General features: G+C 43.8%; 1 protein-coding gene across 1 annotated transcript; it reads right to left on the bottom strand.

Annotated features, from left to right (window-relative positions):
- Positions 1–5,771: 5,771 nt before the first annotated feature.
- LOC138796468 (vomeronasal type-2 receptor 26-like) lies at positions 5,772–22,762 on the bottom strand. The gene is made up of 4 exons (XM_069976073.1): positions 22,523–22,762; positions 16,038–16,265; positions 15,480–15,519; positions 5,772–6,679 (listed from the first exon to the last, which is right to left on the bottom strand). The coding sequence occupies exons 1-4, from the start codon at positions 22,760–22,762 to the stop codon at positions 5,772–5,774; spliced, it is 1,416 nt and encodes a 471-aa protein (XP_069832174.1).
- Positions 22,763–23,111: the final 349 nt, after the last annotated feature.

Here is a 23,111-nt window from a genome sequence, read left to right as displayed (position 1 = left end):
CTTAAGCCAAGTATACACAGTGGGGGAGATTTATCAAACATGGTGTAAAGTAAAACTGGCTCAGTTGCCCCTAGCAACCAATCAGATTCCACCTTTCATTTTCCAAAGAGTCTGTGAGGAATGAAAGGTGGAATCTGATTGGTTGCTAGGGGCAACTGAGCCAGTTTCACTTTACACCATGTTTGATAAATCTCCCCCACTGTGTTTATTAGTAAAACATTGGCCTTTGTTGGAAGCTGAAATAGCAGCCGTTGTTTATCAACACTACTTAACTCCAAAGCAGCGAATAGAACAACGACCATAGTTTATACACACTATATACACTATGGCGGTTGTTGACAGCGGCCACAGTTAAACTAAAATGATGCTCATGAACATGTCAGACAACGGCCGCTGTTTTTACAGAATGTGAACATGGCCTGAAAGTTCTTTAGAAAGGTTTTCTTATTTATTTATTTATTTATTTTTATTATTTGGTTACAGATTTTATAACAATGAAAAGTATCTTCTACTCTTTTTTTTTTTTTTTGTTAATTTTTTAGACTACAAAACAACATCAACAATAACAGCCTTTTTGTTTTTAGATAGTAGATAGAGTGGGACTCTTGTTTTATTAAATGTGATTTTTTTTTTTTTAATTACTTTATTTCTATTGTTTATTCTGTGACTTTATAGTATGTGTGTCTCTGAATGTTAGAATGCCATATAAATTGTAAGGAATCAGAAATGGTAAAACCTTTCAGTTATACAGAGCTTAAAATTAAAATTAAACCCACTGAATATCTATCACATACACAGTATAAGATAAGGAAAAGTGACCATATAGATTTGGATTTATTACATTGCTTTTTACTGAGACAACTTTCCCCAGTTTCATCATGTTACAGAAGACTGAGAGACATTTCGGTATCTAATTCCCAATGTGCTGAAAGTTTCTTAGTTGTAAATAAGCAGAAGTTTGTCCGTGTTCTCTGGTGTACGGCGTCTCCCCTGTGATTACAGCTCTGAATGATCGGCATATGGCGAGGGAATACTACACCGCGGCATTGTGAGCGCTGAGGAGGGGGCCGCTCCTGACACCGCCATCATTGCTAGTTTCTATAACTGATTCATTGTCCGTTCTGTGTAATTATGTATCCAGGTAACTGAGTCCTGGATGTGTTACAGATTTATCCATGTAGTGAGGAGTGCGGGCGGGGGAGCGGAGCGCGACAGCTGTGACCGCCGCTCTGATCTCTCATCTGGTTATACAAAGAATACAGTGTCATGTCTAATACAATCAATGTATAATATACACATAGACCAGACACTACAGGATACACTGTATAATATACAAATGAGTCCCCGCCCCCCCTCGTTCTGCCCCCTCCCCCGCCCCCCTGGCATATCGGACGGAAAGTGGCCATTTGCAAATATTTTATTCGCCAAACTGCCATTTGTGAATAGATTTATTTGCAAATGGCCCCTTTCTGTCGAAAAATATGATTTTTCTACTTGATACATGTCCCCCATAGTCTGGACACTACAGGATATAATACAGTGCTTAATATACACATAGACTGGACACTACTCGATATAATACACTGGATAATATACTCATAGACGGGACAATTTGCAAAACTTTCTGCATGTGGAAATCATTCTCTACATGAAGAGGAAAAAATCATTTCGTACATGTACGGCAGGCTAGGGCTACACTATATACAGAGTTCTGATTTTTTATAGCGACATATTTGATACAATAGGGTTTGGTTGCTGAGAACCCTAAAGCTCAGCTGAGTGATGTGGCCATTTGTTTGAGCGCAGCATTTTCGACAGCTGGACATGTGACATTTTGGGTCTTCACTAGAGATGAGCGAAGCAAATCTCAAGAATCAAATTGTGCTGTCCATTCACTATATTCTGCGAAGCAAATTCAGCATGATTCGCGCCAAAATTAGCTAATCATGGCAGACGCACATGTTAGCTTAGCAAGGGATTATCCATGATGCCTTAAGGCAGTCCAGTAACCTGCAAGCCCCACTGTGATGTCAGCACCTCCTTCCCCTCTATATAGGATGAGCTACTTCCTGGAGGCGGCCACTTGGCTGTGTGTCTAGTGGAGAGCAGGACCGCAACAGGCATTTAGAGCAGAGAAGGGAGAGTACTAGAGGGAGATGGGGACAGAGAGGGGAGAATAGAAGGGTTAGAAGGGTACATTGTGGTTGGTTGTCTGTAGGAGCTGTGAAGCCAGTGTCCAGTATACCAAGTCACTGGGTTCTGGGTGTGCATTATACCAAGTCACTGGGTGCTTGGTGTCCAGTATACCAAGTTACTGGGTGCTCGGTGTCCTGTATTCAAAGTCACTAAGTTTTGGGTATGCATTATAACAAGTCACTGGGTGCTGGGTGTCCAGTATACCAAGTTACTGGGTGCTGGGTGTCCAGTATACCAAGTTACTGGGTGCTGGGTGTCCAGTATACCAAGTCACTGGGTGCTGGGTGTCCAGTATACCAAGTCACTGGGTTCTGGGTATGCATTATACCAAGTCACTGGGTATGTAATGACAGTTTCCATTCTAACGGAACATACTAAAAAGAATTAAGAAAAAGAATGAACATTATTTAGAATGGGGAAAGGTGTAAAATACAGTTGCAATTAGGGATGGACCGAACTTGCCGAGGTTCAGGTTCGTATGAACCCGAACGCTCGGCATCAGATTCCCCCTGTCCGCCAGCACCGTGCAGCGGGTGATACAGCGGGAGGACCGCCTGGAAAACTGGGATACAGCCTATGACTATGGCTGTATACCAGTTTTCCAGGCAGTCCTCCTGCTGTATCTACCCTCTCCACGGAGCGGGCAGACAGTGGGAATAATTTCCGAGAGTTGGGGTTCGTACGAACCCGAACCGAACCAGGTTCGGACCATCCCTAGTTGCAATTAATTTTGTGGTGGCACTATCCCCCATATAAAAAACTTATTTATTTAGCTTCATCAACCATTCACATGTAAATACACAATAATTCACGCAAGGTAAACTGCCATTTAGCAACACATTGCTGCAGGTAGTAGTTTTAGAAGGTTTTTCTATTACAATTAGAGGACATCATCCTCCGTAATATATAAACATCATCACAAAACATTTCTATGGGATTATACCACTCACACAATATGTAGCCTTTGGTGAACCATTGTGCGACATCTAACTATCATGGTGCTAATGGGAATCCCCATAGAAAACCTCTCCTGCTCTGGACAGTTCCTGTCTTGGCCAGAGATGTCAGCAGAGAGCACTATGCCAGACTGAAAATAAAACAGGACATATAGTAGCTGATAAGTATAGGATTACTTAATATTTTAAAATAGAAGTAGATTACAAATCTAGTTTTTTGAAGATTTTGGCTGGACAACGCCTTTAACCAGTTGTCGAGTTATCAACATTGCTGTAGGGTGATTAATGGAGTAGTCACCTAGTGATGGCTTCAGACAGCGACAGTTTTCTTAGCAGTGGTGGTGTTTCCCCCTTGTCCAGATGTAGGAGGCAGACGTTGATGTGAAGGACCTACTGCTTCTAAACAAGGCTGCATAATCCTGACAGAGATGGGGCTGCACAATGGTAGATGCAAGAAGTGGCTTGGGGGTCCCGGTTCTTCCAGGTGCTGACACAAAGGTGTAGTACCTGGGTTTGAACCCAAACCTGACCCATTTTATGATCAAAGATGCTACAGATCATGGCATCATGGTTTTTACCACCACTGACAGGGAAAAATTTCCACACTACTGATCGCAGTGGGTGGTTCTTTGTAGCAGGCTAGACTGATGTTTAGTTTTGCCGCTGCCTTGGGGTACCCATTAAAAGCCTGTCCCTTCCTGAATATCAGTCTGTGAACTAGCTGGAACTATACCCCTCCCCCTTTTGTCTCTGGAATGACAAGCTGTGTATGGGACCTGACACTGGCTCGGTGAAACAAATACATCTTCATCACCTGATGATGATGAGGATCATATCTGAGAAATGAGATTTCATGTAGCATCTGCTACAGCATCTTGGTAGTGTGGGACAAAGTTACTGTATCTTCTCCTAAGCCCTCTTCTTCAAGCGGCTGCCCCTGTCTTGCTCTCCTGACTGCCTAGAAATTCCTGGAGTCTCAATGTTGCTTTCCAATCGCTGACTGTCCGTACATTCCTCCAAAAGATCTTCATAGTATAGCGGTGGAGATTCTGGGGGGAGTGCTAGGCTCAACACATGCTCTCTTGCTGATGGTCCATCAAAGCTTACTTGCAGCCGAGACACAACAGGAGACAGAGCACAGGAAACGTCCTGCCCTTGGTACGGTTTGGTGTTGGCACTGCTTTACGAGGACCCTTCTCTGGGATTGACTGCTGACTGGTGTGGAGCTGGAACTTTGAAAGATCTTTCCCCCAATACCAGTCTGGCTAGTATTCACCTGGCCACTGGGTCTTACTGAGAGCTGCAACTTTCGTCTAAGCCTTTTAGGATCGTCACTACCACAACCCTGTGTTTCAATTTCTTCTCATGTGAGTGGTAAAGAGATGCAACATCCAATGTCGAGAACATTCACCAGCCACAGAAACTAGTCTGGTCGGTGAGCTAAGTAGTTCATGAAGGAGGTTAAAGACACTGAGGACAGTGAGGACCCTTCAGATGATTACTGGCTCTGGCACTACCACAACCCTGTGTTTCACCACTTCCACTCCTTTGACGGCCACCTCTCCCGCTGCCACTGACCAAACCTTGAAAAGAGTCAGACTTCTTTAAACACTTCGACATCCTTGCAGAGAACAATTTATTACAATTAAAATCTTAAATCTCAAACAACTTAATAAAAATCAAAATTAAATTAATTAAAGTTGAAATTAAATCGAAACTTACATTGGTGCAACTTAAACTAACAGGAGTTTCAAAGGGTGCCACGCATGGAGGAATTAAAGGGTATTTGAAGGTGGATTGAAATGTGTTGAATGGTGTATTACCAATATGTTATGTCATTATAACAGTATGAGGTGGAGGAGCATTGGCCCCAAATTAACCTAGGAGACCAGAGTGGTGAGACCTCAATTCAGCGTTGTTGCTGCTGCTCCAAAACTAAGATCAATGTTTATTCAGTGAGCAGCAGATGTTCATAACAGGGTCAATTCAAATAAAAATTTAATTGCTAAATTTTTATTAACTTATTAATTATTAAAATAATAATTAAATAAAATCAAATAAATTGAAATAAAATTGACACTTATATTGTTGCCACGTAAGCTAACATGGAATACAAAGGGTGCCGCACAAGGGGAAGCGAAAGGTAACTTGAAGGGGGATTTGAAAGTGTTGAATGGTTTATTAGAAAGCTTATATATTTTATGCTGCTGATCCACCAAAGTCCACTGCTGTCCAGGGCAGAAATTGAACAGATGACTGGATGATTTACATTTTTTTTTTTCATTTAACATTTTCTTATTTTTGACAATATGTCAACAATAGCTTCTAAACAAAACATTTCTCTGTAATAGTCCAACTATTGTAGCTATAATGGTTTGAGCGAATATTTGCGAACCTGGATGAAACAACTTTTTGACTGATTTGCTCATCTCTAGTTATGGTCACATACTAGCAGGGGTGTGGGAGCCTCGGAGGTTGGAGTAGTTTCATTTACCTCCTCCCAAGGCATATATCAACAAAGAGCCCTGACTGGACAAGGTCCCGTGCCTGGAACGAGCATTAATACGAAGTCCTGAAAAATCTTTTTAACTCTATATACTAGTATAAGTTATACATAAATTATTTCCTAACCCACGAAAAAACATGCTTCCTAGTGTTAACATATGGTTTAATCAACAAAATATACAATTTTGGAAAAAATATGCAACTTAGTATTCCAGCACATGAGGTCAGTATGGCGAATATCTCCACAGCCACCATGTATTTCCCTCTGGTGCTCAGATAGGCCGGGATCATGGCGATCCAGACACTGCAGAACACCAGCATGCTGAAGGTGATGTACTTGGCCTCATTATAACTGTCCGGTAATGTCCTCACCATGAAAGCCAGAAGAAAGCTCACCGCTGCCAGGAACCCCAGATACCCCAACATGGAGTAGAACCAGATATCGGACCCTTCATTACACTGGATGATGATCTTCCCAGGATATGTTGTCATATCAAAGTCTTGATAGGGTGGGTAAGTAGACAACCAAGAAACACAGATCAGAACCTGGACAGAGGAGCAGACCATTACTATTAAATTGGACAATTTGACAACATTCCACTTTTTCCATGGACTGCTGGGTTTGGTGGCTTTAAAAGCAATGCAGACCATCATAGACTTGGCAATAAGTGAAGAAATTGCTAAGGAGAAGGAGATCCCGAACAAAGTCTGTCTCAGCATGCAGGTTATATCCAATGGACGACCGAGGAAGAAGAAGACACAAAGGAAGCTCAGCAAGAGGGAAACTAGGATGGTAAAACTCAGGGTCCGGTTATTGGCCTTTACCAGAGGAGTGTCCCAATACAAGATAAACTTTTTGAGTGTAAAACCAGTTATTGCACAGCACAGTATTACTAGGAAACAGAAGAAGGAAGCCATCTTATCTTCTTTATAGGAAAGAAACTCCTGTAATTTAGGAACACATCTTGTTTTTTCTCGATTCGGCCACTCATCCATGGGACACATTTGGCAGGTTTCACTATCTGTGGGATGGGAGGACGAGGTTATTATTATTTACCTGATAAATGTATAATAGACTAAACTGGCAGAGGGAATAATGGGCTGAATTTGGCAAATCAGTCAATATCCATGTATTTTCAACAAGACAGATCATGTTGATCATTTTGCCCCCCCCCCCAATCTGTTGTCTTACACATATACTGTCTCTAATATATATTCCCACATGAACGCTCACATTAGTCTGATAATAATAATAATAATAATAATAATAATAATAATAATAATAATAATATTTATTTGTATAGCGCAAACAGATTCCGCAGCACTTTTTTTTTTAATACATACAGTACAGAGGTTACATAATACACAGTTAAATAATTAGAATAAATAAAAATAAAATAAAAATACAAAATGTATACGAGACCTGCTTGTTGGAGCATACAGACTACAACTGGGGTCTACACAAGGCACAAGTTCTTTATTTGCCCATGGTCCAGCCATTGTACATAGTTGGAAAGCACAGGATAAGCCAGTCACACGCCAATGTCTGATTGCAAGTAAAACGTATAAAGTGCATGGAACCATCAAAGATATAGAGTGAGGGGACAACAGAAGGGGGAACAAGCTTAGGGAATGTTATAAGTGAGCCTGAAGAGATGAGTCTTCAGGGCATGCTTGAAACTGTGAGTATTGGGCATGAGTCTGAGGTCTTTGGGTAGGGCGTTCCAGAGAACTGGTGCAGCACGGGAGAAGTCTTTGAGGCAGGAATGAGAGGTTCTGATTATAGAAGATGTTAGGGTAAGATCATTAGCAGAGTTGTGGAGAGCTTTGTGGGTGAGGAGTTTGAAGCGAATTCTGGACTTAATGGGTAACCAGTGCAGTGACTGGCACAGAGGGGAGACGTCAGTGTAACGGCTGGAGAGGAAGATGAGCCTGGCTGCTGCGTTCAGGATAGACTGGAGAGGAGAGAGCTAAAAGAAAGGAAGACTGATTAGTAGGGAGTTTTAATATTCAAGACGGGAATGGATCAGGGCGACAGTCAGAGTCTGAGCGGTTTCAGTGGTGAGAAATGGACGGATTCGGGAGATGTTTTTGAGATTTAGATGACAGGAGCGTGCAAGAGCTTAGTTATAGGGAGTGAAGGATAGATCGGAGTCTAGCATAACCCTCAGACATCGAGCTTGATGCACAGGAGCGATGCTAGTACCACAGACTGAGAGTGAGATGTCGGGTTTAGGTTTGTTAGAGGGAGGAAATACAAGAAGTTCAGTTTTAGAAAGGTTGAGTTTGGGAAATAGAGAAGTCATAGTGTTAGAGAAAGCAGATAGACAGTCACTGGTATTTTGTAGAAATGCAGGGGTGTTGTCACGGGAAGAAGTATATAGCTGGGTGTCATCAGCATAAAGATGGAATTGAAGACCAAATCTGCTAATGGTCTGTCCGATGGGGGCTGTATAGAGGGAGAAGAGGAGGGGACTTAGGACCGATCCCTGGGGAACTCCCACCGTAAGATGTAAGGGAGAAGAAGTAGAGCCAGAAAAGGATATGCTGAAAGAGCGGTCAGAGAGGTAGAAAGAAAACCAGTAGAAAACAGAGTTCTTAAAGGAGAAGTCTGGCCAAAAGTATTTTTTAATATGTTATTACTTTTGGAAAGGTATGCAAATTATGCCTAATGTAGGAAGAAGAGAGTTATCAGAGAGATAGGGGGCTTGCGGGAGTAGACGAGACGTCCCTGGAGTTTTGAGATGAAGGAGAGATTAAAAACAGGTTGATAGTTGGCAGCACAGGATGGTTTTTTTTTCAGTAATGGGGTTATTACAGAGTGTTTGAATGAGGAGGGAAAGATACCAGAGGAGAGGGAGAGGTTGAATATTTTAGTGAGATGAGTAGTGACAGCATGAGAGAGGGACTGGAGGAGGTGTGAGGAATAGGGTCACTAGGGCAGGTAGTAGGGCGAGAGGAGGAGAAGAGCATGGCAACTTCTTCCTCTGTCACTGGCTCAAAAACTAAGAGCGATGAGGGAGTGGGAGAAGTAATAGGATTTATGGGACTTTGGGGCTGGGAGATGATGTCAGAGCGGAGAGTATCAAGGGTCACATGTAGACTTTCTTTATTTACGTGTGGGTCCCTGTAGACTTACTGTAATCCAGACAAAAAGGAGAAGGAAAAGGTTGGTACACTTACAATTCTTCTCTTCTCCTGTCAGTGCAGCCACTTGTGTAAGGTGGATTCTTCTCCTATCGGTAACCTGTTTGATATCTACCTTTGGAGTATTACTAATCTCTATATACTGCTGAGCTTAAGAGCGGTCAGTTTTTCAGTCAGAAATATTAAGCCTTATTGTGATGGGGACCTCAAGGCAAAAAGGAATAACTTGAAGGGCCCCAGTGCTAAACCTTTATTTGAAAAACTTCGGTGCAATACTGTTAAAGTGTCCCTGTCGTTATAACTTTCAAAATCTAAATCAGCAGTAGATGTGATATAAAGCAAGTTTGCAATTTACAGTCATTATTTAGTTTTTAGTTATCATGGGGAACACGGCACTTCCTGTTTTGTGACTATTTTTTCTCAAAAAACAGGAAGTCCTGTGTATCCCAGGCAATCTGAGCGCTCACAGAGAGAAGGCAGTCATGTGATTGATGTACACGTTGAGCTGTGACTCTCTGTTTTTTACAACCAGCACAAGTCAGAAAATCTGCCTTCAGGAGACTGGACCAGGATTTCTGGTAAGTACAGCTTTGTTGTACAGCATGATAACAACTAAAAAATAATGAATATATATTGCAAACTTGCTTTATTTCACATCTACTAGTGATTTAGATCTTAAAAGTTATATCGACAATGACACTTTAAGACTTTTTATCAAGGTGAAAGTGTGCAAAAATCAATCAAACAAAATCAATGTCCTTTCTCCTGGTGAAAAATGCAGAAGTATCAGCTTGAAGGGTAGATAGTAAGTTACTTGAGTAAAGTAAAAGGGCATTGTGCTGACATGGTTCCCTCCAGAAGTGTAAAGAGCTACTGTGCAGCTCATGGCACGTACTGTCTGCGGCTGCAGCAGTAGCTTTAATAAGCAGAAAAAGAAGTTTTATTCCCCCGTGCGGATTAAAGGTACGTGCTGAGAGTTGCACAGTACATTTATAAGGTGCTGGAGGGAACCATATTAGTGCAATCAAGCTGATTGGTTCCCTTTAAGTAGTGTAGCTTGAGTTGACCGGGTTAAGGGACTGTCTTGGTGCCTTGCCTATGTAGTACAGTAATTTGGTGGGATACCTTGTAGTGTGACTTTGTGTAGACAAAGAAGACTGTATAGCTAACCCCTCAAGTAGGCAGAGCAAGAGATGAGCGAGTGGTACTTGATCGAGTAGGTTTTTGACTGAAAACTACACTATTTGTAATACTTGTTTTAGATTTAAAATTTGTTTCCCCTCCCACCTTCCCTAGCGCTTTTTTTTTTAAAACAATAACTATACAGGGGGGGGGGGGGGCAGGCCCTAGGAGCCCACTGGCATTGTGAGAACAGCATCTACATTCATTGGCTGAATAGCAATGTCGGTACTCCGTGTGTGTGGAGCCCGAGGATATCAGCAACGATCCACTCTAATAGAAAACTTCCTGGCACTCACCCAGAGCTTGCTTGCAAAAGTGATTTATTTCATGACAAGGTGCACATACATAAATACAGCAGGACACGTTTCGGGGTTACTTCCTTTCTCAACTGCAGCTGACATGCTCAATGTCTTCTACATTCGCCTTAATGGGGTCGAGCGCCATATTAACCCCTTAACGACATAGGGCGTATATTTACGCCCTATTGCCGTTAAGGGTGTTCAGAGCTGGCGACTCCGCTCTGAACCGCCGCGATCCTGGGTGCCGTGTGTAGCCCGGGACCGCGGGTATTACTAGTACTAATACTAGTACTAATACAGTAATCAGATGCAGCTGTCAAACATGAGGAGCGAGGAGCGATCTCCGTGACTGATGCCGGCCGGGGTCCGCTCCAAGATGGCGCCGACCCCGGCTCGGCACTCGTTTGTTTTCGGCTGCAGCAGCCGAAAGCAAACTAGTGCCGATCTCATTGATCTTTGCTATATATCTATACAGCAAAGATCTCAATGAGAGATCAAAGTGTATATACTAGAATTCCCCCAGGGGGAATAACCCTAACCCCAGGGGGAATAACCCTAACCCCAGGGGGTAATAACCCTAACCCCAGGGGGAATAACCCTAACCCCAGGGGGTAATAACCCTAACCCCAGGGGGAACAACCCTAACCCCAGGGGTAATAACCCTAACCCCAGGGGGAATAACCCTAACCCCAGGGGGAATAACCCTAACCCCAGGGGGGAATAACCCTAACCCCAGGGGGAAATAACCCTAACCCCAGGGGGAAATAACCCCAACCCCAGGGGGGAATAACCCTAACCCCAGGGGGGCTTCTAGTATATGTGTAATAAAAATAAAAAGTGTTGTTATCAATAAAAAGCCCCCTCCCCTAATAAAAGTCTGAATCACCCCCCTTTTCCCAGGTTATAAATAAAATAAATAAAATCATGGTACCGATAGAAACTAAACATCATGGCGCAAAAAAAGACACCTGACACAGCCCCATAGACCAAAGGATAAAAGCGCTATAAGCCTGGGAATAGAGCGATTTTTAAGGAACGTATATTTGTTGACAATGGTTTAAATTTTTAACAGGCCATCAGATACAATAAAAGTTATTCATGTTACATATCGTTGTAATCGTAACGACTTGAGGAACATATATAACAAGTCAGTTTTACCCCAGGCCGAATGGCGTAAAAACACATACCCCCCAAATAAACAAAATGCGTTTTTTTTTTCAATTTCACCACACATTTATTTTTTTTTCTGGTTTCGTAGTGTACTTTATGCAAAAATTCAGCCTGTCATTGCAAAGTACAATTAGTGACACAAAAAATAAGGGTTCATGTGGGTTTCTAGGTGGTAAAATGCAACTGCTATGGCCTTTTAAGCACAAGGAGGAAAAAAAAAAAACGCAAAAATCGAAATTGGCTCTGTCTTTAAGGGGTTAAAAACCTAATCATGTGCAAGACAGTATATACTATATGCCCACTGTGACATGCCTGTGCGAGTGGTTTTATATCAGGAAGACCAAAAGACCCCTGTGGACCCGCTTTAAAGAGCACTGCTGTTCCTTGAGGTTGGGCAAAGGTCTTCCCATGTTGAGGCTATGTTCACACCACGTCATCAGCTGCTCAGCTGCGATTGGCTGAGCACAGTTATGCTCAGCCAATCGCGGCTGAGCTTCGGATGACGTTGCAGAGGGCGGCCGGCACTCGGGAAGATCCGCCGGCCGCCCGAAGAAGACGTCACTGCTGAGGATCGGAGACCGTGGTCGACACATGACAGGTAATGTATAGCGCACCACACTTCCGGGTACACGGGTGGGGGTGGTGGGACACGGGGAAGGGGGCCATTCACAGACATAACATACATTACAAAGTTGTATAACTTTGTAATGTGTGTTATTCTGTGAATCATTTTTTAGCGCCGGACAACCCCTTTAAGTTACCTTTTTACAGGTGGGATACAGGACTTAGTGGCACATCTGTACCGTATTACAGTATTACCGAAATTACAGTATTGGCCCCTAATATGGGGAAGAGAAACTTTATGGACCTCCTCAGACTCCTCTTTATATGTTCTTTTATTAATGATTATTTATCTGGTCATTTTCCTACCTGTTATGTTGGATATTTTTCCTTCAGTACATGGCAGACAGTCATAGCAGCAGATGTGATATCCTCCATTAGGGGCTTTTCTGGATCCAGGAGAACAGGGCTCATTACACCGAGATTTTGGCATCTAGAAAAAAAAAATTATTAAACAAGAAATTAGAATTGTTCTGAAATGTTCTAAAATATATTGTTCTGTTTAAATCCAACATCCTGGTCTTTCTCTCTCCCTAAAACTGTAACGAGAGGAATGTTGGACGTTGATAAAGAAGAACCCCCCCCCCATATAATTATGAATTATGTATATGTTTTTTTCTTTAAAAAACAAACAAAAAACTTTTAAAGCTAAAAATTTTTTTTTTTTTTTTTATCTCACAAGTAGAGATGAGCGAAGCGGGTTCAGATTCGAGTTGATCCGAACCCGAACGTTCGGTATTTGATTAGCAGTGGCTGCTGAACTTGGATAAAGCTCTAAGGTTGTCTGGAAAACATGGATACAGCCAATGACTATATCCATATTTTCCACATAACCTTAGGGCTTTATCCAACTTCAGCAGCCACCGCTAATCAAATGCCGAACGTTCGGGTTCGGATCGACTCGAGCATGCTCCAGGTTCGCTCATCTCTACTCACAAGACAACTTAAATTGTTTTATTGTACTTTTAATATAATGTACTATTAAACGGGAAATATCCAATGAAAATCTTTTACTTTTAACCCTTTTAACAGACAGTTTTCATTTTTGCGCTTTCCTTTTTTCCTCCTTGTTTATATAAGGCCATAGCGCGTGCATTTTTCCAGACGTAATTTTTGCCTAAAATATGCAGTGAAACAAGAAAAAAATTTGGTGAAATTGAAAAAAAAAAAAAAAACAACACAATTTTTTTTTTTTTTTTTTTACGCCGTTCACCCTAGGGTTAAACTGGCTTGTTATATATGTTTCTCAAGTCAGTAGGATTACAGCGATATGTAACTTGTATAAATTTTTGCACCATGATGTGTTCTTTCTTTTGGTACCTTGTTTGCATATATGCAACTTTTTGATCACTTTTTATTACAATTTTTTGTAGATTTGATGCCACCAAAAATGCACAATTTTGCACTTTTTTTTGCGCTCACACTGTTTACCGTGCGAGATCAGAAATAAAATAAATTAATAGTTCGGGTGATTACACACGCGGCAATACCAAACATGTTTGTTTATTTATTTATTTATTTTTATTTATAAAATGGGAAAAGGGGGGTGATTCAAACTTTTATTAGGGGAGGGAGCCTTTTTTATTAATTAAAAAAACACTTTTTTTTTTTTTTTTTAAACAAACATACTAGAAGTCCCCCTGGGGGACTTCTAGTATTACTACACTGATCTCTCACAAAGATCTATGCAGTATAAATATACTGCATAGATGATGAGCTTCCCCCACTAAACCACTAATGATGGGGGACAGCTAGCATTTAGATGCAGCTGTCAACAGACCACAATCTGACCCACCCAAACCACTTGTACCATCAGATAGCTGCTTTTAATCCAAGATCTGTCCTGGGGTCCGTTCGGCAGTTGATGCAGTTATTGTCCTAAAAAACAACTTCTAAACTTGCAGCCCTGTGTCAAATTGGCTAGGCCTAGAGTGTCTGTGCCCTAGGATTGCACCACCTCTCCGTCCCTCCTCCCCACCCTCTTCACCATTAGGAATGCCCCCGGGTAGGATTTTTCCTATTCCTCACCTGTCTGAACACTGCACAGGTTCCTTAACTATCCAGCATATGTGCAGTGTTCACACAGGTGATGAATAGGAGAAATTGTTCCAGGGGCATTTCTAATGATGAAGAGGGCGGGGAGGAGGGACAGAGGGTCTGTGCAATCCTAGGGCATGGGTACTCTAGGCCACGCCAATTTGACACAGAGCTGCAAGATTAAAAGTTGTTTTTTAGAACAATAACTGCATCACCTGTCCCCACGTCCCCAGTACAGAAGCGGTTTGGAGAGGTCAGATTGTGGGTACAGAGTTGCTTTAATACTCGATTTTCATACACTTGACATTCCATATTAACATTTCGGCCCACATAACAAAAACTATGGGTGGATACCACCAACACCTGTCTGGTTTGCAGGGGTCAGGCACCCTGTGGATATTTGATCCAACCATTTTATGCACAAGACAAACAGTAGAACACAAACTCTTCCTTGGGAATAGCAGAAACATTGAATATATAGGTAGGAAACTTACTCTACCAGTTTTCCATTTTAGTCTGTAATCCGTGACATGAAGCCAGTGTTTCTCTGGTACTGTATAGTTGGGTATAAAGTAGCTGCCAGAATCTCTATAAAATATTAAATCGGTCAGGTTAACTTTAAATACCCAATTTCTTAACAGCAACTTGGGTGTAAAGCTTAATCTTCTCGTCTCGTCAAATGAAACCTCTTGTCCATCGTAATCCATGAAATTGACTCTTCTTACAAAGTATTTTAGCTTAAGAAAAGATGGAGATATTTCATATATGACATGTTTGATACCTGAAGATGCTACTAGAGCTGAATAGCTAGCCGAACACATTAGATCAAAGCTTAGAAGACTCCAACCATACTGTTATGTTCTTATAGGGTTGGGGACGCTAAGAATAAGGTCATTTTACTACCTTCATACTCATATTATTAAAATGTTAATTAAGCAGTTTGGTGAACTAGGGGTGAAATTACTGCCACTGGTGAACCAATCCTCATCACCTGCCCGCTGCCCCCTAAGAATGTTCATTCAGCTATCTGCAGTAATGAGAGTAAAGTCACTGCAGGCCTCCACCATAATATGCATCAGTAGGCAACCAGCAGGTGGGTAGGATTGGTGCTGTGTTCCTGTCTTTTACATGACCCGAAATAAAGCATTCCGCTGCAATTATCTATTCGAAGAAATTTTTTTCATTTCAACTTGGCTATTTTTCTTTTAAAACACCAAAACTGAAACAAAAATATGCTTCTTTGTTCTTTTTGCAAATTCCAAATTTGCAAAATTCGCTTCGTTAACGCAAAGCCAATTTTTGCAAAATTTACTGCGAATACTGATTCACTTTGCTCATCCCTACTGGCAATAATATCTCTACTTACCTTTGTTCTGTAAGTAACATTCCTGGACTCGGAAGCAAATCTTTCCGGAAACAGATTCATGTCATGTAAAGCGTTAGCCAGGATATATACTGCCATATACACATAATTAACTATTATATCGACTGGATAAATTTCCATAGTTGGGAAATATGTTGCTGAGCAATGTTTAGATGAAAGAAATGGTAGTGAAATATATGCAACATTTCTATGTCCGTTGATTTTGGAACAGAAATGGGTAGCAATAATAAGAAGAAATGGGTCATTTGGCTGAGATAATAGATTCATCCCATATATAAAGTCCCAGAGTGGCTTCAAAGGTTTATTGTATGGAGAAAAACTCAAACTACCATTGACCATTTTTATATAATCAATCCCTATAAGAGGATGCAAGAACCACGAGTCATTCAGGATCAGTGTTTTCTCCAGGTCAAACAAATCGAACAAATGATTGTACATTGTGATAAACTGACCGCATACTATTATAACTTCTGCTCTAGATCTAGCAATGATTTTATGATTTTCATAATCCCTATATTGACTTAAGGGGACTGTTTTTACTAGAAACTCGATGCAGATTCCATGTCTGCTCATCATTGTAGTGAGCTCGCGGACCTCAGCCTCTGCGACATCACCTTCAGGGACTATGATTCCAACCCAGTTCCATCCAAAATGTTTCAAGCAAAGCACAATAGCCAGATGGTGAAACCGATTATCTGGAGCCATCGTGAAAAATGACTCTTTATAAACATTTCTGTTAAACAGTTTATCCATCATATCGTAACTGATCTACCAGAAATAGATAAATAAATAAATACATGAACTTCTGAAATGGTAGAGGCAACTTCTCTTCTGTGGACATTGTAAGGAGAGATTTATCAAAAACAAAGTTTTCGCATACTGGTGTAACCTAAAATCCCCCCCCTCCCTCCATGCCTAGAACAGACACCGAATACAGACTCTTTGACCTTGAGGGGCCTAGAATATAGACCTTGAGGTGGTAGCAGCAGCACTCAGATTCTCTTCTACCCTGAGCAGCCTAGAATATAGACCTGTAGATGGCAGCACCGGACTCTTTTCGACCCTAAGGGGCCTAGCAAAGACAGTTGATGGTGGTAACTGTAGCAGGACTTTCTTTATTTTTTTAAAGTATTCAAGAAAAGAAAGAAAGCCACCATTGAATAGACACACAGGTAATCATTTTTTTTTTAAATGTCAAGTAAAATTAATGTAATCCACATTTCTCTTTGACCTCCTCTCACCTGTTGATAGCTCTGCAGATAAGAGTTACAGCCCGCTCAGCCAAGCACAGGCTGTGGGGCTGTTCTGAGGTGCCCTTTTATACGGAGTGCTGTGTGTGCCAAGTGCTGAAGAAAGAAGATGTTGGATGTGAGTATGAACGCTTCCCCACTTAACCCCTTCCTTCCTTGCTGGTATGGATCTAGTGTGAAATCAGTCTGGCACCCCAAGGGGGTTACGTGTGTATGCAATGAATTCTCACTTACCTCCTTGGGTGCCAGATTGTTTGCCCTTCCCACCCTCGTACTACTAGGCTGCTTGAGGGAATGGAGGAACCCCTACACATTTTATTTATTTTTAATAAAAATAAATTGGGTAGGATTCCCCACATTTTCATAACCCGCTGTGTTAAAAAAACAAACAAACAACAGCAGCCTAGTAATGTCAGAGTGGGAAGGGCCATGTATTTTGGCCCTCCCCGCCTAATAATACTAGCCTGTGCCTGGCCAGTTTAAAAACTCCAATTTTGATGCTCCAGGAATATCGGCACCCGGTTCTTCCCAGTACCCTTAGTGCAGTGGGTACTGATGTAATAATAGGGGGGGGGGGGGGGGGTTGTTTATTGTTAGCCATTCTACACCAGCCAACACTAGGCCCCGGATGGGCTCTGTTTATCAGACAGTAAAGAAATAAAGACAAGATACAATTTTTTTTTTTTTTTATATATTTAAATAAAACCCCCTACACCACTCTTTGACCATTTAAAAAATAAAAAATCCTCCTTCCTTGCTGGGATGGGTGCACTGCAGGGGGGAGCATTCATTCTCACCCTCAATGTCTTCTATCTTCAACAGAGCCCGACACACTGAGCTTGTTGTGTGCCAGGCTCTGGCTCGTGATATGTCCGCCCAGCCAATGAGCGGTTGAGGTGGTGTCCCGCCTCAGCCGCTGATTGGCTGAACGGCCAAAAACAAAAAAGAAGGCCACGGGAGGATGAGTATGACTCCCCCCTCCCCTTGTACCCATGTAAGCCTCAGAATTTGGCATCCTTGACCAACGGGATGAAAAAAATCTGGCATTTTTTCCGACTAAAACAAGGGTCAACCAGGGTGGCCAGACACTACTTGTCCTTTCCAAGCATGTCCTTTACTCACAAACACTCCAACATGGCCATATGGACAAGAAACTCCAGACATCCGCCAACCTTCTTCTGCAGGTATGCTTCTTCTGTAGGTCCCTACATGGCTTTGACTCCACTAACTGGAACAGGAGGGACTGCGGAGCAATAAGCTTATTATTTAGCTTCTGTGCCATCGGGTGGTTGTTGGATTAATGCTGTCTCCTAGTGATGGCTTTAGACAGTGAATGCTGACTCAACAGTGGTAGTGTTTGGTCACTGAGCCCCACAGAAGAGGCAGAGGTAGGAGTCAAGGACAGACTGCTTTTAACCGAGAACAAAAAATCCTGGCTTGCAATGATTGGCTGCACGGTGGTAACTGCAGCTGTTTGTTGTTCCTTGCAATAAGTGGGGGTTCTGATTCTTCCAGACAGTGGGGTGGTAATGCTCCATATGCTGACACAGTAATGCCTGGGTTAAAACTAAAACACGACCCCCTTCATGGTCACAGATGCTTCAAATAGCTTTGCCACCACAAACACGGAATAACTGCCAAACCACAGTGGGCGGTTCTTTGGAGCAGGCGCACTGCTAGGTGGTTGTGGAGTGCTCTCGCTGACTGTGGATACCAGTGGCGGATTAAATGTACTCTGGGCCCCGGGCTGTCCACCCAACCTGGGCCCCCCCCCCAGTCAATTCACCCACATTATAATCTGCTACTGCGTCCCCCCCCCCCCACACACACACTGTCCCCAATAAACACTGCCTGCCTGCCTCCCCTCCCTGCTGGCCCCAATAAACATAATGTTTGGTCCCTTGCTGCTACCCCCAGTAAGCATTGCCCACCCCACCTCCACTGCCCCCAATAAACATATCGCCACCTCACCTGGTCCCCTGATGTTGCCCCCCCCCCAAGGTCACAGCAGCACAGAGGATGTCAGGAGAGGAGGGTGCTGATCTTATAGGAGAGGACCGAGCAGCACAGAGGATGTCAGGAGAGGAGGGTGTTGATCTATAGGGGAGGTCCCAGCAGCACAGAGGATGTCAGGAGAGGAGGGTGCTAATCCTATAGGAGATAGTCCCCCTTTATAGATGGTCTCCCTCTTTCCCCCCTTATAGATGGTCCCCCTCTTTCCCCCTCTATAGATGGTCCCACCTCTTTCCCCCCTCTTATAGATGGTCCCCCTCTTTCCCCCCTTATAGATGGTCCCCCTCTTTCCCCCCTTATAGATGGTCCCCCTCTTTCCCCCTCTATAGATGGTCCCCCTCTTTCCCCCCTTATAGATGGTCCCCCTCTTTCCCTCTTTATAGCTGGTCCCCTTCTTTCCCCCTCTATAGATGGTCCCCCTCTTTCCCCCCTTATAGATGGTCCCCCTCTTCCCTCTCCCCCCTTATAGCTGGTCTCCCTCTTTCCCCCCCTTATAGCTGGTCCCCCTCTTTCCCCCCTTATAGATGGTCCCCATCTTCCCTCTCCCCCCTTATAGCTAGTGTCCCTCTTTCCCCCCTTATAGCTGGTCCCCCCTCTTCCCTCTCCCCCCTTATAGCTGGTCCCCCCTCTTCCCTCTCCCCCCTTATAGCTGGTCCCCCTCTTCCCTCTCCCCCCTTATAGCTGGTCCCCCTCTTTCCCCCCTTATAGCTGGTCCTCCTTTCCCCCCTTATAGCTGGTCCCCCTCTTCCCTCTCCCCCCTTATAGCTGGTCCCCCTCTTCCCTCTCCCCCCTTATAGCTGGTCCCCCTCTTCCCTCTCCCCCCTTATAGCTGGTCCCCCTCTTCCCTCTCCCCCCTTATAGCTGGTCCCCCTCTTCCCTCTCCCCCCTTATAGCTGGTCCCCCTCTTCCCTCTCCCCCCTTATAGATGGTCCCCCTCTTCCCTCTCCCCCCTTATAGCTGGTCCCCCTCTTCCCTCTCCCCCCTTATAGCTGGTCCTCCTTTCCCCCCTTTATAGATGGTCCCCCTCTTTCCCCCTTATAGATGGTCCCCCTCTTTCCCCCTTTATAGCTGGTCCCCCTCTCCCCCCTCCCTTATAGATGGTCCCCCTCTTTCCCCCTTTATAGATGGTCCCCCTCTCCCCCCTCCCTTATAGATGGTCCCCCTCTTCCCCCCTTATAGATGGTCCCCCTCTCCCCCCTTATGGATAGTCCCCCTCTTCCCCCCCTTATAGATGGTCCCCCTCTTTCCCCCCCCCCCCCCTTATAGCTGGTCCCCCTCTTTCCCCCCCCCCCCCTTATAGCTGGTCCCCCTCTTCTCCCCTTTATAGATGCCCCCCAGTGAGTAAATAACACAAAAATAACAAAATATAACTCACCTACCCTGCGTTCCCCCGTCGATCCTCTCTCCGGCTGCCTCCGGCTGATGCGCGGCTGCCGGGGGTGTCCCGTCCTCTCTCCAGCAGCGCGCGCATCACACAGCTCCTAGTGCCGCCTGGGCCCTGACTTCCGGTACGTGCGCTCCCAGTACCGGAAGACAGGGCCCCAGGCGGCGCTAGGAGCTGTGTGATGCGCGCGCTGCCGGGGAGAGGACCGGACACCCCCGGCAGCCGCGCATCAGACGGAGGCAGCCGGAGACTCTTGTGACCGCAAGCGAAACAATGCTTGCGGTCACAAGAGTGCAGTGGCGAGGGGGCCTCCCGGGCGGCATTATAATGTGGGCGGCACGGCATGGGCCCCCCCGGAGCCTCGGGCCCCGGGCGGCCGCCCAAACCGCCTACATTATAATCCGCCATTGGTGGATACCCATTGAGTTCCTGGGCCTTGAGGATGTCTACTGGCTGATACTTTATGCCTACCACTTTTCCTCCAGACCCACAAGCTGTAGAGGGGACCTAACGCTGGGTTGGTGGAAGAAATACAGTTTCCTCTCCTGATGATGACACAGAGGATGACATCTGTGGACCGAGATAGGCAAGTAAGGTGTGCGTGCTGACATTACAGGGAGACGAGCACACAATTGGACAGCTTCAAGAGATTATGGATAGTCCCTTGCAGGGCCGTATTAACAGCTGCTGCTGCCCAAGGCTCTAGGCACTAAACCCCATCTTCACTCACCAATTAGCATCATGATTTTCTAGTTTCTGGACATCATATTGATCTCTGATTGATCTAAGGCCGCGTTCCCACATTTACTGTACATCAACACATGCAGCCAAAAATAGACACTCAAGCAGTAACCAATAGGTATTCACTCATTTCTCTACATGTAGAAACATTGTTTGAATTGTGTTTTTTAAGGTTTTTAACTGCATAAAACATAACCTGACCATTACTGCCATACTGTGGATAACACTCCCATACCAGACCTGTCCAATTCCACCATACTCTCCCCCCCCCCCCCCCATCACCCTCGAAAACACACCAAATTTACTGGCTGAACGGGAGGTGGGAGACTAAAAAAAATAAAAACAAAAACCCCAAAAAAATTGTTTCCTTCCCCCTGCTCCCTGGTTCTCTTCCTGGGTGCCTAGTGGGTGCCTACGGCCCTGATTCCTTGCGCTCACCAAGTTACAATACTGTAACGAAACATGTGCATCTACCATGCTTAGCAAATTTCTTAACAAGTCGCACGGAATTTGCTTTGCTGATCTCTATTGGTGACATCTACTACTTCCTTGATTTAAAACAACCATATAGCTTCTGTTTGCTTGTGTTGCTTGTGTTTATTTTTGAGCAGTGTTCACAGTATAGTGGTCACAACTAATGTGAGGCTTGATAATATTACCGTAATTTTTCATTTTATACTCCTTCTCTGAACACTCTTGTCATGATCGTGCCTGAAAAGGCATCAGTGCCACCCTCTGCGGTGAAGATCCGACCGCTGCGCCAAAGATTACGCTTTTGGCATTAAGTCCGTGCCTGGTTTTGTTATGTTCTCTGCTTGTCTTTTGTTATCTGGTCCATGTTTTCTCAGTTCTCCATTCACTTTCATAGCTGTGGTCTCTTCTCTAATTGTGTCTGCTGTGTTGTGATTGACAGGTCTCCTCACCTCTGGCTTTCTGTGATTTCTTGTGTGTTTCTCCTGCTCCACCTATCAGCTTGGAGTCCGGGACTTCTGATCCCTTATGCCTGTGCCCCTCCCTTCACTCAGGGCTCTTGATAGCGTTGTGCAGCTTGTCTGTCAGCTAGATCCAGCCTTTCCTCAGATTGCCTGTATTGCTAGCTCCTGATCCCTTTGCTTGTTTATTACCTTCCTTGTCTTTTGGTTCAGTGTTCTCCTCTAGTCCTCAGTGTGCCTTGCTTGTCTTCAGTGTTTCTTGTGCTGTTCCCAGTTCGTCTTGCTACATTCTCTGGCTTCACCGTTACCTTGTTGTATCTCTGGCTTTGGCTTCACTGTTACCTTGTTGTATCTCTGGCTTTGGCTCCACCGTTTACTTTGTTTGTCTGTACTGTGTCTTGTCTGTATTCGCACTTACTGCAGCGTAGGGAACGCTGCCCAGTTGCGGACGGTCATTTAGGGCCTGCTCTGCAAGTAGGTAGGGACAGTGTGGGGGGTCTTAGCCATAGGGCCCACTTGTCCTGTGTCTCTGTGTTCCCTGGGGCCCTAAAAACTCTTCATTCTTTACTAAGGTTTTTTGTTTTTTTTAGGAACTTTTGGCTGCATTGTCTTCCATGGTTTATGCAGAGATACATTTTATACATCTACTATAGAAAAAAATAGATTTACAAACTTTACCACAAATACACTGCAGGTCAGACCCACCTTGGTATAGCCGTATAGTCCCAGTATTTGTTCCATTAGAAATGAATATCCCACAAATCCGGCTACTTCCCAATGTTTAATGCAGGAATAATTTGGAGCCTCGTAGTCCACACCAGAAAGAATCTGTAAAACACTTTGAACAGATTTGATCTCATCTCCAAAAGCATCAAACATGTGGTAGCCCAGAGTGATATTGGGGAGAAGGTCTGGATCCTCGTTTATTTCATGAATTGCAAACATAAAAGCCAAGAATGCCGCATAACTCCTTAGAAGTGGACTGCCGAAATGAATTGAATAAATTTTACAAATCGTTGCATTACACAATAGTCCCAATCACTTTCCCTGACAGGCGGAGGAGAAATACTTAGCTCCATTCTGTCGGATCAGTGATCTTCTCATAGAGTCTGCCTTAAGGCCCTTTTACACAGAAAGATTATCTGACAGATTATCTGCCAAAGATTTGAAGTCAAAACCAGGAACAGACTATCAGACTATCTCTAAACAGAGATCAGGTCATACATGAAAGCCTGAGATTTCTCCTCTTTTCAAATCCATTCCTGGCTTTGGCTTTAAATCTTTGGCAGATAAT

This window comes from Dendropsophus ebraccatus, chromosome 7 (assembly GCF_027789765.1).
Source record: "Dendropsophus ebraccatus isolate aDenEbr1 chromosome 7, aDenEbr1.pat, whole genome shotgun sequence".
NCBI lineage: Eukaryota > Metazoa > Chordata > Amphibia > Anura > Hylidae > Dendropsophus > Dendropsophus ebraccatus.
Note: the sequence above shows the minus strand (reverse complement) of the source record. Positions and strands in the feature narration are given on the sequence as shown.

Excerpts from the sequence above, each read along its gene's own strand:
- LOC138796468 (XM_069976073.1), bottom strand. The coding sequence starts at position 22,762 with ATGTTTGCAATTCATGAAATAAACGAGGATCCAGACCTTCTCCCCAAT. Across the intron at positions 16,266-22,522 it reads GACTATACGGCTATACCAAG|ATCAGTTACGATATGATGGA; the intron begins GTGGGTCTGACC and ends TATTTCTGGTAG. Across the intron at positions 6,680-15,479 it reads ATGTTACTTACAGAACAAAG|ATAGTGAAACCTGCCAAATG; the intron begins GTAAGTAGAGAT and ends CCCATCCCACAG.